The sequence below is a fragment of the Hippoglossus hippoglossus genome, chromosome 1 (assembly GCF_009819705.1).
Source record: "Hippoglossus hippoglossus isolate fHipHip1 chromosome 1, fHipHip1.pri, whole genome shotgun sequence".
Classification (NCBI taxonomy): domain Eukaryota; kingdom Metazoa; phylum Chordata; class Actinopteri; order Pleuronectiformes; family Pleuronectidae; genus Hippoglossus; species Hippoglossus hippoglossus.
The window spans coordinates 9,633,145-9,644,752 of record NC_047151.1 but is presented as its reverse complement, the minus strand read 5'-3'; the positions used below and the strand labels follow the sequence as shown (position 1 = coordinate 9,644,752).

At 42.2% G+C, this 11,608-nt stretch overlaps 2 protein-coding genes across 2 annotated transcripts; one reads left to right on the top strand and one right to left on the bottom strand.

The window, feature by feature from the left end:
• The first annotated feature begins 931 nt into the window (after positions 1 to 931).
• Positions 932 to 4,822, top strand: crtac1a (cartilage acidic protein 1a). Its single transcript, XM_034597157.1, is given in 14 exon segments — positions 932 to 961; positions 964 to 1,133; positions 1,239 to 1,435; positions 1,555 to 1,691; positions 1,787 to 1,943; positions 2,028 to 2,162; positions 2,834 to 2,970; positions 3,072 to 3,208; positions 3,331 to 3,413; positions 3,622 to 3,722; positions 3,802 to 3,970; positions 4,073 to 4,218; positions 4,428 to 4,467; positions 4,594 to 4,822. Coding segments are annotated over 14 exon segments (1,647 nt in total). The 3' UTR covers positions 4,602 to 4,822.
• A 2,550-nt stretch (positions 4,823 to 7,372) lies between these two features.
• golga7ba (golgin A7 family, member Ba) lies at positions 7,373 to 11,135 on the bottom strand. The gene is made up of 5 exons (XM_034598126.1): positions 11,052 to 11,135; positions 9,901 to 10,026; positions 8,934 to 9,086; positions 8,739 to 8,840; positions 7,373 to 7,688 (listed from the first exon to the last, which is right to left on the bottom strand). Exons 1-5 carry the CDS (start codon positions 11,061 to 11,063, stop codon positions 7,605 to 7,607), a joined length of 477 nt encoding a protein of 158 aa, XP_034454017.1. The 5' UTR covers positions 11,064 to 11,135; the 3' UTR covers positions 7,373 to 7,604.
• Positions 11,136 to 11,608: the final 473 nt, after the last annotated feature.

Genomic DNA, 11,608 nt, shown 5'->3' with positions numbered 1-11,608 from the left:
TTAAACTTGTTCTCATACATAAACCTTTATATATATTACAGTATTCCTTTAGCTTTATTCAACATCACACATACATGAATGCACTGTGCTCATTAAGACACTGACCTATGCCTTAGAAAGAAATCAAGAAGCTGCCCCAGCTTCTGAAGGCCAGATAGGAAAGGCGTTGTCTTGTCTTATAATACGCATGCTTACACACACAGAACATACAGACGATAAAACAGAAACACAATGTTCACACTCCAATGAACAAAAACACTGTGTCTGCAAAACTACTGAAGACTCACAATGCTTCAGCCGGATAAAGGCTTTTTCTTAATACACAAAACTTAACACTGTCAGAATGTGAAGATTTGCCCAGCTACTATCAAAGGAGTGACGAACCTGGGAGCGGCTCCTCATCATTGGTGGATTCCAGTTCCAAGATGCTGGGACCACGCCTTCAACCTACTATTATAAATATTGCACCTGTCATCCGTTCGGGGCGACTCTTGACTACCCCGAGCTACGGACTAAAAGCTGAGGCTGTGCCTTGAGTGCCCATAGCTATGCTGTACCTTTTTCATTGCTTCTAAATAAATACTTTTTGAACCAAGACCGACCCTTCTCATACCTAAGGATAAAAGAACACGACAGATGCAGCATTAAAACCAATTATGTGTTATACCTCCTCATCTTTTTTGCACAATTCATAGGCATTATATCCACTTATATATTGGACTTTATTTTGCCATTGATGAAATAATATTGTGATAATAATTGATATTGTTTTGTCACCAAGCCCTATTTGAACTGCTCTGTTTGAAAAATAGTGTCATATCATGGACACTGACTATCTCTGTGCATCGTCATACACTTGTCTATCGTCTACATCTTGAATATAACACATAACCCAGACCCCTGCTCTGTGTCCCATCAGGCTGCAGTGACGATGTGGGCCTCAGGTCTGCTGCTCCTCCTGTTGGTGGGACCTTCCGGCATCAGTCTCTCGCCCAGAGCTCCGAGCCCATGTTCCAGGTCGTAACGCAGACTATGCTTCCTCCGGACAATCGTCACAACCCGACACAGCTCAACTACGGGATGGCCGTGACAGACGTGGACGGTGACGGCGACCTGGAAGTGGTGGTGGCAGGGTGAGAGGCTGACGGTGTGACAGTACCCAGCTTTAAGTTTTTACCCTGTGGCTGAAAGTTTGCATGCATTTGTACAAATCAAATCTATGTGACGTTTTCACTCAGGTACAATGGGCCCAACCTGGTGCTGAAGTACGATCGCACTCAGAAGAGGCTGGTAAACATCGCCACTGACGACAGTACCTCTCCATACTACGCCCTGAGGGACCGAGCAGGTAACGCTATCGGAGTTACTGCCTGCGACGTGGATGGAGACGGACGTGAGGAGATCTACTTCCTGAACACAAACAACGCCTACTCTGGTGAATAGTGCAATGTCAAGATCCAACCTGAAACCCGCAAATGGCCTCACGACGTCATTTCTGGTACAATATGTGAAGGGATTTCCCTCATAATTTCTGGCTTTTTGTTTTTTATGCAGGACGGGCAACTTATTCGGACAAGCTCTTCAAGTTTCGCAACGGTCGCTTTGAAGATCTTCTACATGACAAGGTCAATGTGCGTCGTGGCGTGGCTAATAGCATGGCAGGACGTTCTGTGGCATGTGTGGACAGAAAGGTCAGTTGATCCTCTTTGTTGAACTAAACATAAAGTCCCACTTTTGCTTCTAAAAAAGCTTCCTCTCACTCCTCTTGCCTGCTGTTGCACTGCAGGGAACAGGTCGTTACTCCATCTACGTGGCCAATTACGCCAGTGGCAACGTCGGCCCCCACGCTCTCTTAGAAATGGACAAGGCTGCCAGTTATGTGAGTGAGGGCATCATCGCTCTGTCGGACGTGGCTGCTCAGGCCGGGGTCAACAAGTTCACAGGTCAGGAGGAGTTCAGGCTCGAGAAGGTGACGTGTGTGTGTGATGCGGTTTGAGGTCGACACTCACAGTTTGCTCGTCGTGCAGGTGGACGCGGTGTGGTGGTCGGACCGATCCTGAGCGAGGCCAGGTCTGACGTCTTCTGTGACAATGAGAACGGACCCAACTTCTTGTTTAAGAATAAGGGAGATGGGACTTTTGTTGACATGGCCAGACAGGCAGGTGAGCTTGAGCGAAGAGCAAGAACGCACAAGTGGTAGGAGTTGAAATACTTAAGATTAAATAAGAAATCTGAGGAAATCTGAGCAACATTTTTGCACTGTTTCAGTCAATATCTACTGGAACTCAACCATTACCTCACATTTTGATACTAAAAAGGAAATATAAAAATGCAGCAACACGTAGGTGCTTTGCTTCATTTCCTTGTTTTGTATCAAGATTTACTATCCCTGCGCCAAAGAGCACTTGTGTTATTTTTGTACACATAATTTAACAAACAGACACGTTTTTTTTGCTTGCTATCTTACATTGCAAGTTTTCTTTAAAGGAATAATTCTACAGATTGAAAAATATAATGATTGGCTTTAGTTTATATGGTCACACAAGAGATATTCTCATCTAAATCTCAGCGAGAAAAGATTACAGAGATTTAAATGTTTTGACTAAACTAGAAGAGACTTTACATAATAATATTTAATTGTTGTGGTTATTTTACGAGAAAAGTAGTTTATGGGGAGAATCAGTTTGCTGCTCTGCCACAGTGTCTTCTTTAATACCACCACTAGATATCACCAGAGACACTTGATCCTATCAATAAGAAATTCTATAAAAAAATAGCGTAAATTCTTTCCAGTAGTGGCAGCACTCAAGCTTTAACACATTGATATCCAAAGGTGTGGAGGACACCTACCAGCATGGCAGAGGAGTAGCACTCGCTGACTTCAATGGGGATGGAAAGACGGACATCGTTTATGGCAACTGGAACGGCCCACACCGACTTTACCTGCAGGGCACAGACTCAAAATTTCGGGTGAGGACTTTTACAGAGGAATAAAGAAGATCAGATAAAACTCTGTAAAATGGAAAGAATTTGATAAAACAGGATTTAAAAATGTGTGTGATCTCTTGCAGAACGTAGCTACTGGGGGATTTGCGACCCCCTCCCCTATTCGCACAGTCATCGCTGCTGACTTTGATAACGACAAGGAGCTGGACGTTTTTTTCAACAACATTGCCTACAGAGGAAACGCCCCCAACAGGCTGTTCAGGTAAGATCGTAATAATTACGTGCACCCAAGTTTCATAGATAGGCGCCACACGATATACAAATACTTGACAGGAAATCCTTAAATCACAAGCTGTTGTTATAATCCCATGTGTTTGTTTGCAGGGTGGCGAGGAGAACTGATGCGGATCCACTGATCGAGGAGCTTAACGTGGGAGATGCTGCAGAGCCACAGGGGAGAGGAACAGGTCAGCTGCCTCTGAGCTCAGAGCTCAGGACAACACGTTGTCACCAGTTTCATTATCAAACTGCAGTGAGCTAAAAGAAATATGTTACATTTCTGCCTCCCCTCTGTCTTTGATTGAGGTTTGTAGAGACACAGCTGCCAGATAGGCACCACAGTTTAGTTGTCATGGGAGTCAGAGCAATGAAAGCTCTCTGTTTGCTACTGGACAGGTGGAACCGTGACAGACCTGGATGGGGACGGACAGCTGGAGCTGCTGCTGGCACATGGAGAGAGCGCCCCGCAGCCAATATCTGTCTTCAAGGTCACACAGGTGTGTACATGTGTGCGTGTTTGTGTGTGGGTGTGTGGGTGTGAGTTACATCAGCCTAACCCATCATCATTGTTGTCAGGGCTCGTCCAATAACTGGCTGCGGGTCATCCCTCGCACCCAGTTTGGCTCTTTTGCCCGGGGCGCCAAGGTAACAGCCTTCACCAATCAGAGTGGAGCTCACACACGCATCATTGACGGAGGCTCTGGGTACCTGTGTGAGATGGAGCCTGTCGCCCACTTTGGTTTAGGTAACTACTGCATTTTATATATTATAAACTAATATAGGCGCAGTACCTAAAGTAAAAGATACATTTACAAATATACATTTTTTTCCTGCCCTGGACTCCCAGGAAACGATGAGGTGAAGGTGCTGCAGGTCTCCTGGCCAGACGGCAGCTCCATGAGCCGAACCCTTCAGCCTGGTGAGATGAACTCAGTGGTGGAAGTGACTTATCCCAGAGAAGGGGAAATGACTCTGCTCGCCAATGACACGCAGGTACGCAGTACGGAGCCACAGCATGAACTATGAACACGGGTAATGTTCCAGTGTGCCTCTATCAGTGGCCTTATTGACTTATCTAGCACAACTCTTTTCTTCTGACTGTCAGTTTTAATTCAATCAAATGTAATTTTACAACAAAATACTAACAGAAGTCAAAATCCTTTGTTTTTCTGTATTTGAAAAAATGTATATTTATTTTTCAGTGTGGTAAAGGCTTCACTGTCAAGAATGGCCACTGTGCAGGTAGGCAAGTTTATTAAATGAGTTGTTCTTAAATAAAGTACCTCAAATATTAATTTGAAGAAAAATGAAAATTGAATTATTGTTCTGTTTTCAATTTTCTTTTCTTTATTATTTATTTTTTTGCAGGTCTTTGAGGAGGCAATACAATTACTTTGGAAACAGAAAAACTAAACAGAAAATGGTTTCAAACTTTTTGTCCAGCCCTCAAAATTAAAAACGTGTTGTTTCCTTTACTCTATGTGTAGTTAAAGTATTTTTCATTCATTTTAATCCAGTATTAATTTGTACTACTCCGAGGGTTAATGTTGTCTTTTATGACCCATGACAAACTCTCTTAATACAATGTTACAAATCAATATTCTTGGTGAGTCAGTTTATTACTTCATAAGTAGAAAAAAAATCAGTCTTTGGTGCTTTAAGAGACTTAATCTTAAAAACAGCCTCATCATTACATTAACACTATCACCTATTTAAACCTCCTCTTTTTATTCAATTGTATTGCCCTGTCTTGTTTTTACAGTTTTATCACAAGTGTTTTTCATATTTATTTTTATGTGAAATCCTGTGTTGCATTTTATGCATGAATTGTGCTATATAATAAAACATATTTTTATTATTATTATCATTATTTTTATTGTTATAAATATTATTATTATTATCACATAGGAAATATATTGAGTTCTTTAATTTCCTTAGTGTAAACACTTGTCTCTATGGTCTTTTGTCGTCATATTTCCATGTAACTGCCATGTGCTTCGGTTTGAACCATTTCTACTGTGTCGTCTTAACCTTGTGTCTGCCCTTCCTTCTTTTCCTCCATTGTTCTTGCTCTCACCTGCTTTGTGCCGTCGCTCATGCAGCGTTGGCTGCATTTTACACCGGCGTCCGCTCCACTTCCGTCACCACGTTTCAAGCCTCCTGTGTTAAGACACTTTTACTACAGTGTGTGTTGGTGCTGTCTGCACATCTCAGGAGTCGCTAGTCTTCAGAGTAACAACCATCATGTCTGAGAAAAGTATCTGCTTGACTTCCTGTGAAATGCAGTGACCCTGTGTCCATCTGGATTCACTATTTGGTGGTGTCCTAGTGTCTAGACGTTCTGCAGTCTGGATGTTTCCTGGGTGCACGCTGTCGTCTCTGCACTTTCCAAGTGAAGACTGAAGAAGGGGTCAATATCAACTCATTACCCAGCTGAAAGTGCTCTGTCATAGCCAGTTAAGCATGCATGAAAACAAAGCTTGTCATAACATCAGATTTGTGACATTTTCTGATGCTTTAGTGCATGTAATAAGATGTTATAATTATTATGTACTTTGAAATGGTGGTACAATTTCTAAGGGTTATTTGTACCATTTCATCTTTGATTACTGTGGTAATTTGGTCGTTTCTGTCCTGCATCAAGCAGAGTTAGCAATTCACCAAGACACCGGCACAGCAAGCAACGTGCACAAGGCACGGAGGGGGGAGGGGGCTGTAACAGCAGAAGAGTTGCTAGCATTCATTGTCACCAAAATTGTGTGGGGTCGACATCTTTTTCACTTTCAGCACATTTCGTAATACTGTGGTAATATATTATCATGTTAAAACATTTTTAAAACACTTCTCAAGTTTGTATTTGTTCAGCTCTATTGTAGTTCTGAGTTTTACAGTGCATATTAAGCACTTTACCACACAACAATCACACACAGCCATCAGGGATTATCTTGCCCAAGGAAACTTCGGCACACAGACCTGGATGAACCGCCGACACTCTATTTAATGGACCACCCACTCTACCTCCTGAGCCACAGCTGGTCTTTGTTTCTAGTAACATTAGTGATGTTTGTTGTGTTTTCATTACTGATAAAAACCTGCTGATAAGAACAACGATAATATTGGCTGCATTCCATTTAGCAGCTCCAGTTCTGTGCACGTTCAGTAACTGTGATGACTGACCGGCACATCTACCTGTATCCTGTCAGGTGGCCTCTCATGTTTACTTACAGGGTGACAATAAAGAAACACGAGCTCTGTGCAGCTGTGATGAAAGAGTATTTATCTGACACCAGACATATTTACCTCTTTGCTGTGTATCAAACAACAAGCGATAAGAAAATCAGTCCTCGCACAATGTCACCAAAATAAAAGACACATTCACATTTGTGAGTCTGTTTTTTTTTTTTTTTTTTTTTTGGCAGTTATTGTTCTTTGGAAGTTTGATGTATTTTAAAACACTACAGGTAAGATTCAGGAAGACTTTCTGACCCATACTTGGCCCACTTATAATAATGCACACTACGTCTTTGCATAATTCAAATTTAGGAAGAGTTGGTCTCGCTCATTGAAACCAAGAGGTTACTACTTGGATTGGTGCATTTGTGTCTAATTACTTTCATGTGCGAGATATGGAAGATCTGCTACATTTCTACATGGATGTGTTGAGTGACATTCATCTGCTACCAGACAGCATGAGTTACAGCAGAGTTGATGGAGGAAGAGTTCCTTTGTACAGTGAAACGTTGTGATGCCCTGCTCAAATGCTTGCACATCCTTTTCACATTTGCTACGATCCAGAAACGCAGTCAGAGCGACAGATAACGTCTTCAGAAGCCAGTGTATGGTGGTGCAGGGTGGATGGTGATGCAGTCAGTCCAGTTTGCCCGTCGGTCAGGGCGCCGCTGAGGCTGATCTGGACTGTGCGGTGCAGCTGCGGTGGCTGAGGTATGAGGCCTTCGATGAGGCCTGTGGTCGTCACTCCCGTCTCACCACTAACACATCCTCTCTTTTCTTCCTTACTTCCTTCCATCCTTTTTATCTCCCACCAGACAAAACAGGAAGGACGTTAATGGTACGATCACACAAAGTATTACGATGATTTTTTTCCATCGAGACACTGCCGCAAAACACGTCTGAGTCAATGTGCATGCAAGTCAGTTTGCAAGAAACGACTTAAGTGCATTCACTGTGAAAAAAGCTTGGAACAATTTAAGCACGTGATGTCAGGTCATTTGCCAAAGAGAGAAAAAAGCTAGTGAATCCTTTGTGTGAACATAGCTGAGGGATGATACGTGTTAAGTATTGGGACAGAAGCGGTATCAGTGTCCTGACTTCTCCGGTGGTGAGTGATCAGGGGGACAGGGTGTTTAGGAAGAAGCCAGTCATCGAGCAGTGCTGCCGGACACAGAGCTGCTCCCTGAGCTGGAGCCGCTGGAGCCCCGGTCTTCATAGATGGAAATCTCTATCTGGTGAAAGTAGTTAGGGACCAATAAGGCACTATGGAGTATCAGAAAACACAAGCACTCTTTAGGGCTGGGCCATTAGGACCAAATGTCACATCTCTTTGTTTTGGCTGAATGGCGATACATGATCTATAACTGTGTATCTTCTCGTACAAAATGTTCAGTTATGGTAGATATCACAAGAACTTTTATTAAAACAGTCTGTGATCAAAATGAAATGCTAAGACGGAGTTTTCTTTGCTGTTTGAAAATGCTGCACAATTTGTCAGCATTTAAATACAATTTATATGAAATAAATGACATAAATTAAATAAAAATAGTAGTAGTATTCAGCATATACTACAAGTAGGTGAGGAAGAAAATGTATGAGGTTCATAAACTGCTTATAGAAGAAATCATTTGAATGCCACAAATGAATTAAACAAATATGCTGAAATTTGTTTGATAAAAGGTACTTTGGCAGTGGATTACTTCAAAACTACACTGTAAAAGTACTTCATAGTATTTGCACGAGTAGGTTAGGTCTCAAAAATTACTTGTGCAAAAAATATTTTTCTCCCACGTCAACATTTGACAAATAGGCTGAAGTTTGTCTTTGAACAGGTACTTTGGCCTCGGATTACTCCTAAATTACACAGTAAAAGTACTTCATACTATTTGCACAAGTAGTTGCAAAAATGCAAGGCTTATAAACTACATATGAAAGAACGGGTAGTATCAGAGTACATTATATCAGACTTTAAAACACTTCAAGTTACGGTTGTGGGACTTGTTGATATTTCTCTAAATTGATAAACTGTTCAGGTTTAGTGCGGTTTTTATTTCTATGGAATACTGGTAAAACTTGTTATGCTTCATGAGAATATAATCCAATCTTATTTCCATATTAAGTATTTTGTCTCTCAAATTCTATTGTTTGTGCTCAGGGACCGTAAAGATTTCATTGCCCCTCTCTTCTCCTCAGGAGAGATACAAACAGAAGAATTGATTTATTAATTTAAAAAGCACTCATACTTTTGTGTTCATGGACCCAAAAACACTGAGTAAGGATACAACACGCATTCCCCTCTCTATGGGATCCGTGATGAGCAGACCTCTGGGAGCGTAGATCTTCTCATTCTGCTCCTGGATGTACTTGGCGATCTTCTTCAACACCTGACACACAGACAGAAGAAGAAAAACCCACAACACGTTCACCGCTGAACTTGACCATGAAACTCCAGCTGCCTTTGAGAGAACCAGCCTGACCTTCTCGTAACGCGTCTCCATGCAGAGGAAGATGAGATACGCTGTAGTGCAGGCCAGACACCCCTCCAGGTACGACTGTCCTCCGATCTTCTCCGCCTCTGCATAGTAGTTATTCAGAGTCTTCACAGTGTCCTCAAACAGCGTCCGCTCGATCTGGAGACGCACGCAGGACAGAGTCATGAGGAGAGCGATGAGTCAAGTGAAATGTGGAGAGGAAGTATGTGTTTTTCTCATTAATGACAGTCTTAGCAACTGTAGCTGTGAATTTGGACTGTTGATGACGATCTGCCATTTATTTTTTTCAATTTATTGAATTTGTTTAACCTATAAAATATCTCAAAATAGTCATGGAAAGTTTCAGTTTACAAAAAAACGTTGCTAATGATAAGGTGGAACTATTTAATCTTTTATTTTGAAAATCAACTAAAATGATTGATTAATCATTAATATTATTGTAATAACTATTAATAATAGTAGCCTATTACTAATAGCGACAGAGGAATTTTCAATCATTCAAATAATTCTCATAATATTACTACTTTATTCTCATATTACTCCTTTATTCTCTTATTATTATGACTTTCTACACAAAATCTCTTTTTTCTTTCTTAAAAATGTCTCTAATACGTCGTCCACCACAGACAGAGATTTGTTAAAGAATGATTCTTGTTTTTTCATTTGCATTGAAGCCACTAACTCACTTTTTTCTTGCACAAGGGACTTTGGCTCATCTTTTTCTCCTTCTGTAATGATCCTGTCGGGTATTTGGTTCTAATGTTGTATTTATATGTGTTTCTTAATATAAATAATTAATAATAATAATACATTTGACTTGATTTAAATATATAAATGCCTTTGATATAAAGACACACACACACTTATATATACATCCAAATGCATGTATGCTGAGCTACTTGGGATAAAACAACAAACACAGGAGCCTGTTTAACAGAAGAAGTCTCCTCACCCTGCTCTCCAGCTCCGACGGGAACTTGGTCTGAAACTTGCAGGTGGTTCCTTCGCTGTAGTCTCTCTGGATGAAGACTTTGTTGGCCAGAGACGCACTGTGCCTCAGCTCCTGCAGGTTGTGGAACTGAGGACACACACGCAGACACACACACAAAACAGTAGGGGTTACAACAGTATCTCTGTAATGAGTCCCCAGAGAGACAGAGGGCGACACCCCTGTGTGCACCTGTTCACTTTCAATGTGTACAAACAGAGGCTGATTTGCCGGTGCAGGATGATAGAGGAGATGTGATCAATCTCCCCGTGGCTCAGTGTCTGCACTTATTTCTGCCTTGTGGTGTGTTGGAGCAGAGCCCAGCACTGGACACACTATCTCCTACACACACACACACACACACACACACACACACACACACACACACACACACACACACATTCTCCCCCTCTTGTCTCTCCCTGCTCGAACAGAGAAGCACAGCTCACAGGAGACGGGTCAACATCTAAACTACAGCTCACAACAGATCGATGATGAGGAACAAGATGAGGCAGACTGATACTGACTTCCGACTGTATTATTATTATTGTTATTATTATCAATATCGCTTGTAAATCCAGCATTAACTGTAGCACAGAAGGAAAGCAGTCAGTGGCTTCTGTCCATGGTGCTGAACGCTATTCATCCCTCTGCGTGCGTGTGTGTGTGCGTGTGTGTATGTGTGTGTGCGCGCGTGTGTGTGTGTGGTCAACACGGTGGATTAACGGGGCGTCTCAGCAGACAAAAAAGCCCAGATCTGCTTTCACCAAACACATTTTGTTCTTAAAATCCCTGTGGGGACCCGCTGCTCCGCTGCCCCTGACACATCACTGAGATGTTAAAGCTTTATTCTCTATATAACAATAAAATATCTTCTGTATCAAACACGCTACAGGAGAATAACCGACCGATCCTCGGCCGACGCGCAGGATAATGTAGGACACTGATTGAAGTGAGCTGAATCCCAGTGTCACCTCGTCTCCCCGCTCACATGCACCCGCAGCCGTGTTTTTTTATTATTACTCATAGCGCCATCATGGAGGTGAGGTTCCTGCTGATGGTGGGAACATGGGGGGGGGGGGGGAGATTAAAGCCTTAATATCAGCCAGCCTTACCTCTGTCGCCATGTTGCCATCCGCGGCCGTGGAGACGAGTCCCTGCGTGCGCTCAAATCGTTTTAGTGGGACAAGAGGAGCGGGGCGGGGGGCGGGGACAGGAGGAGAGGAGGGGTTAGAGGGGCGGGGCTAACCCACAAGTACAGGTTTAAGTCCAGTGCATTGCCTGTTCTAAATGTTTGGGATGTTCTCTTGTCCTGTGTTAGTGCTCGAGAGCTACTTCAGAATTATTTCTTGTCATTAGTGAGTCCTCCTCAGACAGTTCTACAAGATACTGTCACTTTCTATTGTCTGTGTGCTGGATGTTGTGTGTATAAACAGTCCATGGTGCACAGTTAAGCTAGAAACTTTGTGTTCCTCCTACCTGGTTCATCTGCAAGATGTTATTGTCGATTGTTTTCATAAAATGAAATTGAATTTGCTTTATTACTGTTCACATGTGTGGTTTATTAATACTAGTGTTATTTTTTCATACGTTGCAGTTTTGCTATTTCAGAGGGCTGCTAAGCAACTGACACAATTTTCAGAACCAACATCACAACTTTTGAAAATAAAAG

Coding starts and splice junctions, on each gene's coding strand:
- golga7ba (XM_034598126.1), bottom strand. Junction 8,841..8,933: donor TGGAGACGCGTTACGAGAAG/GTCAGGCTGGTT, acceptor TCTGTGTGTCAG/GTGTTGAAGAAGATCGCCAA. Junction 7,689..8,738: donor TAGAGAGGGGAATGCGTGTT/GTATCCTTACTC, acceptor TACTTTCACCAG/ATAGAGATTTCCATCTATGA.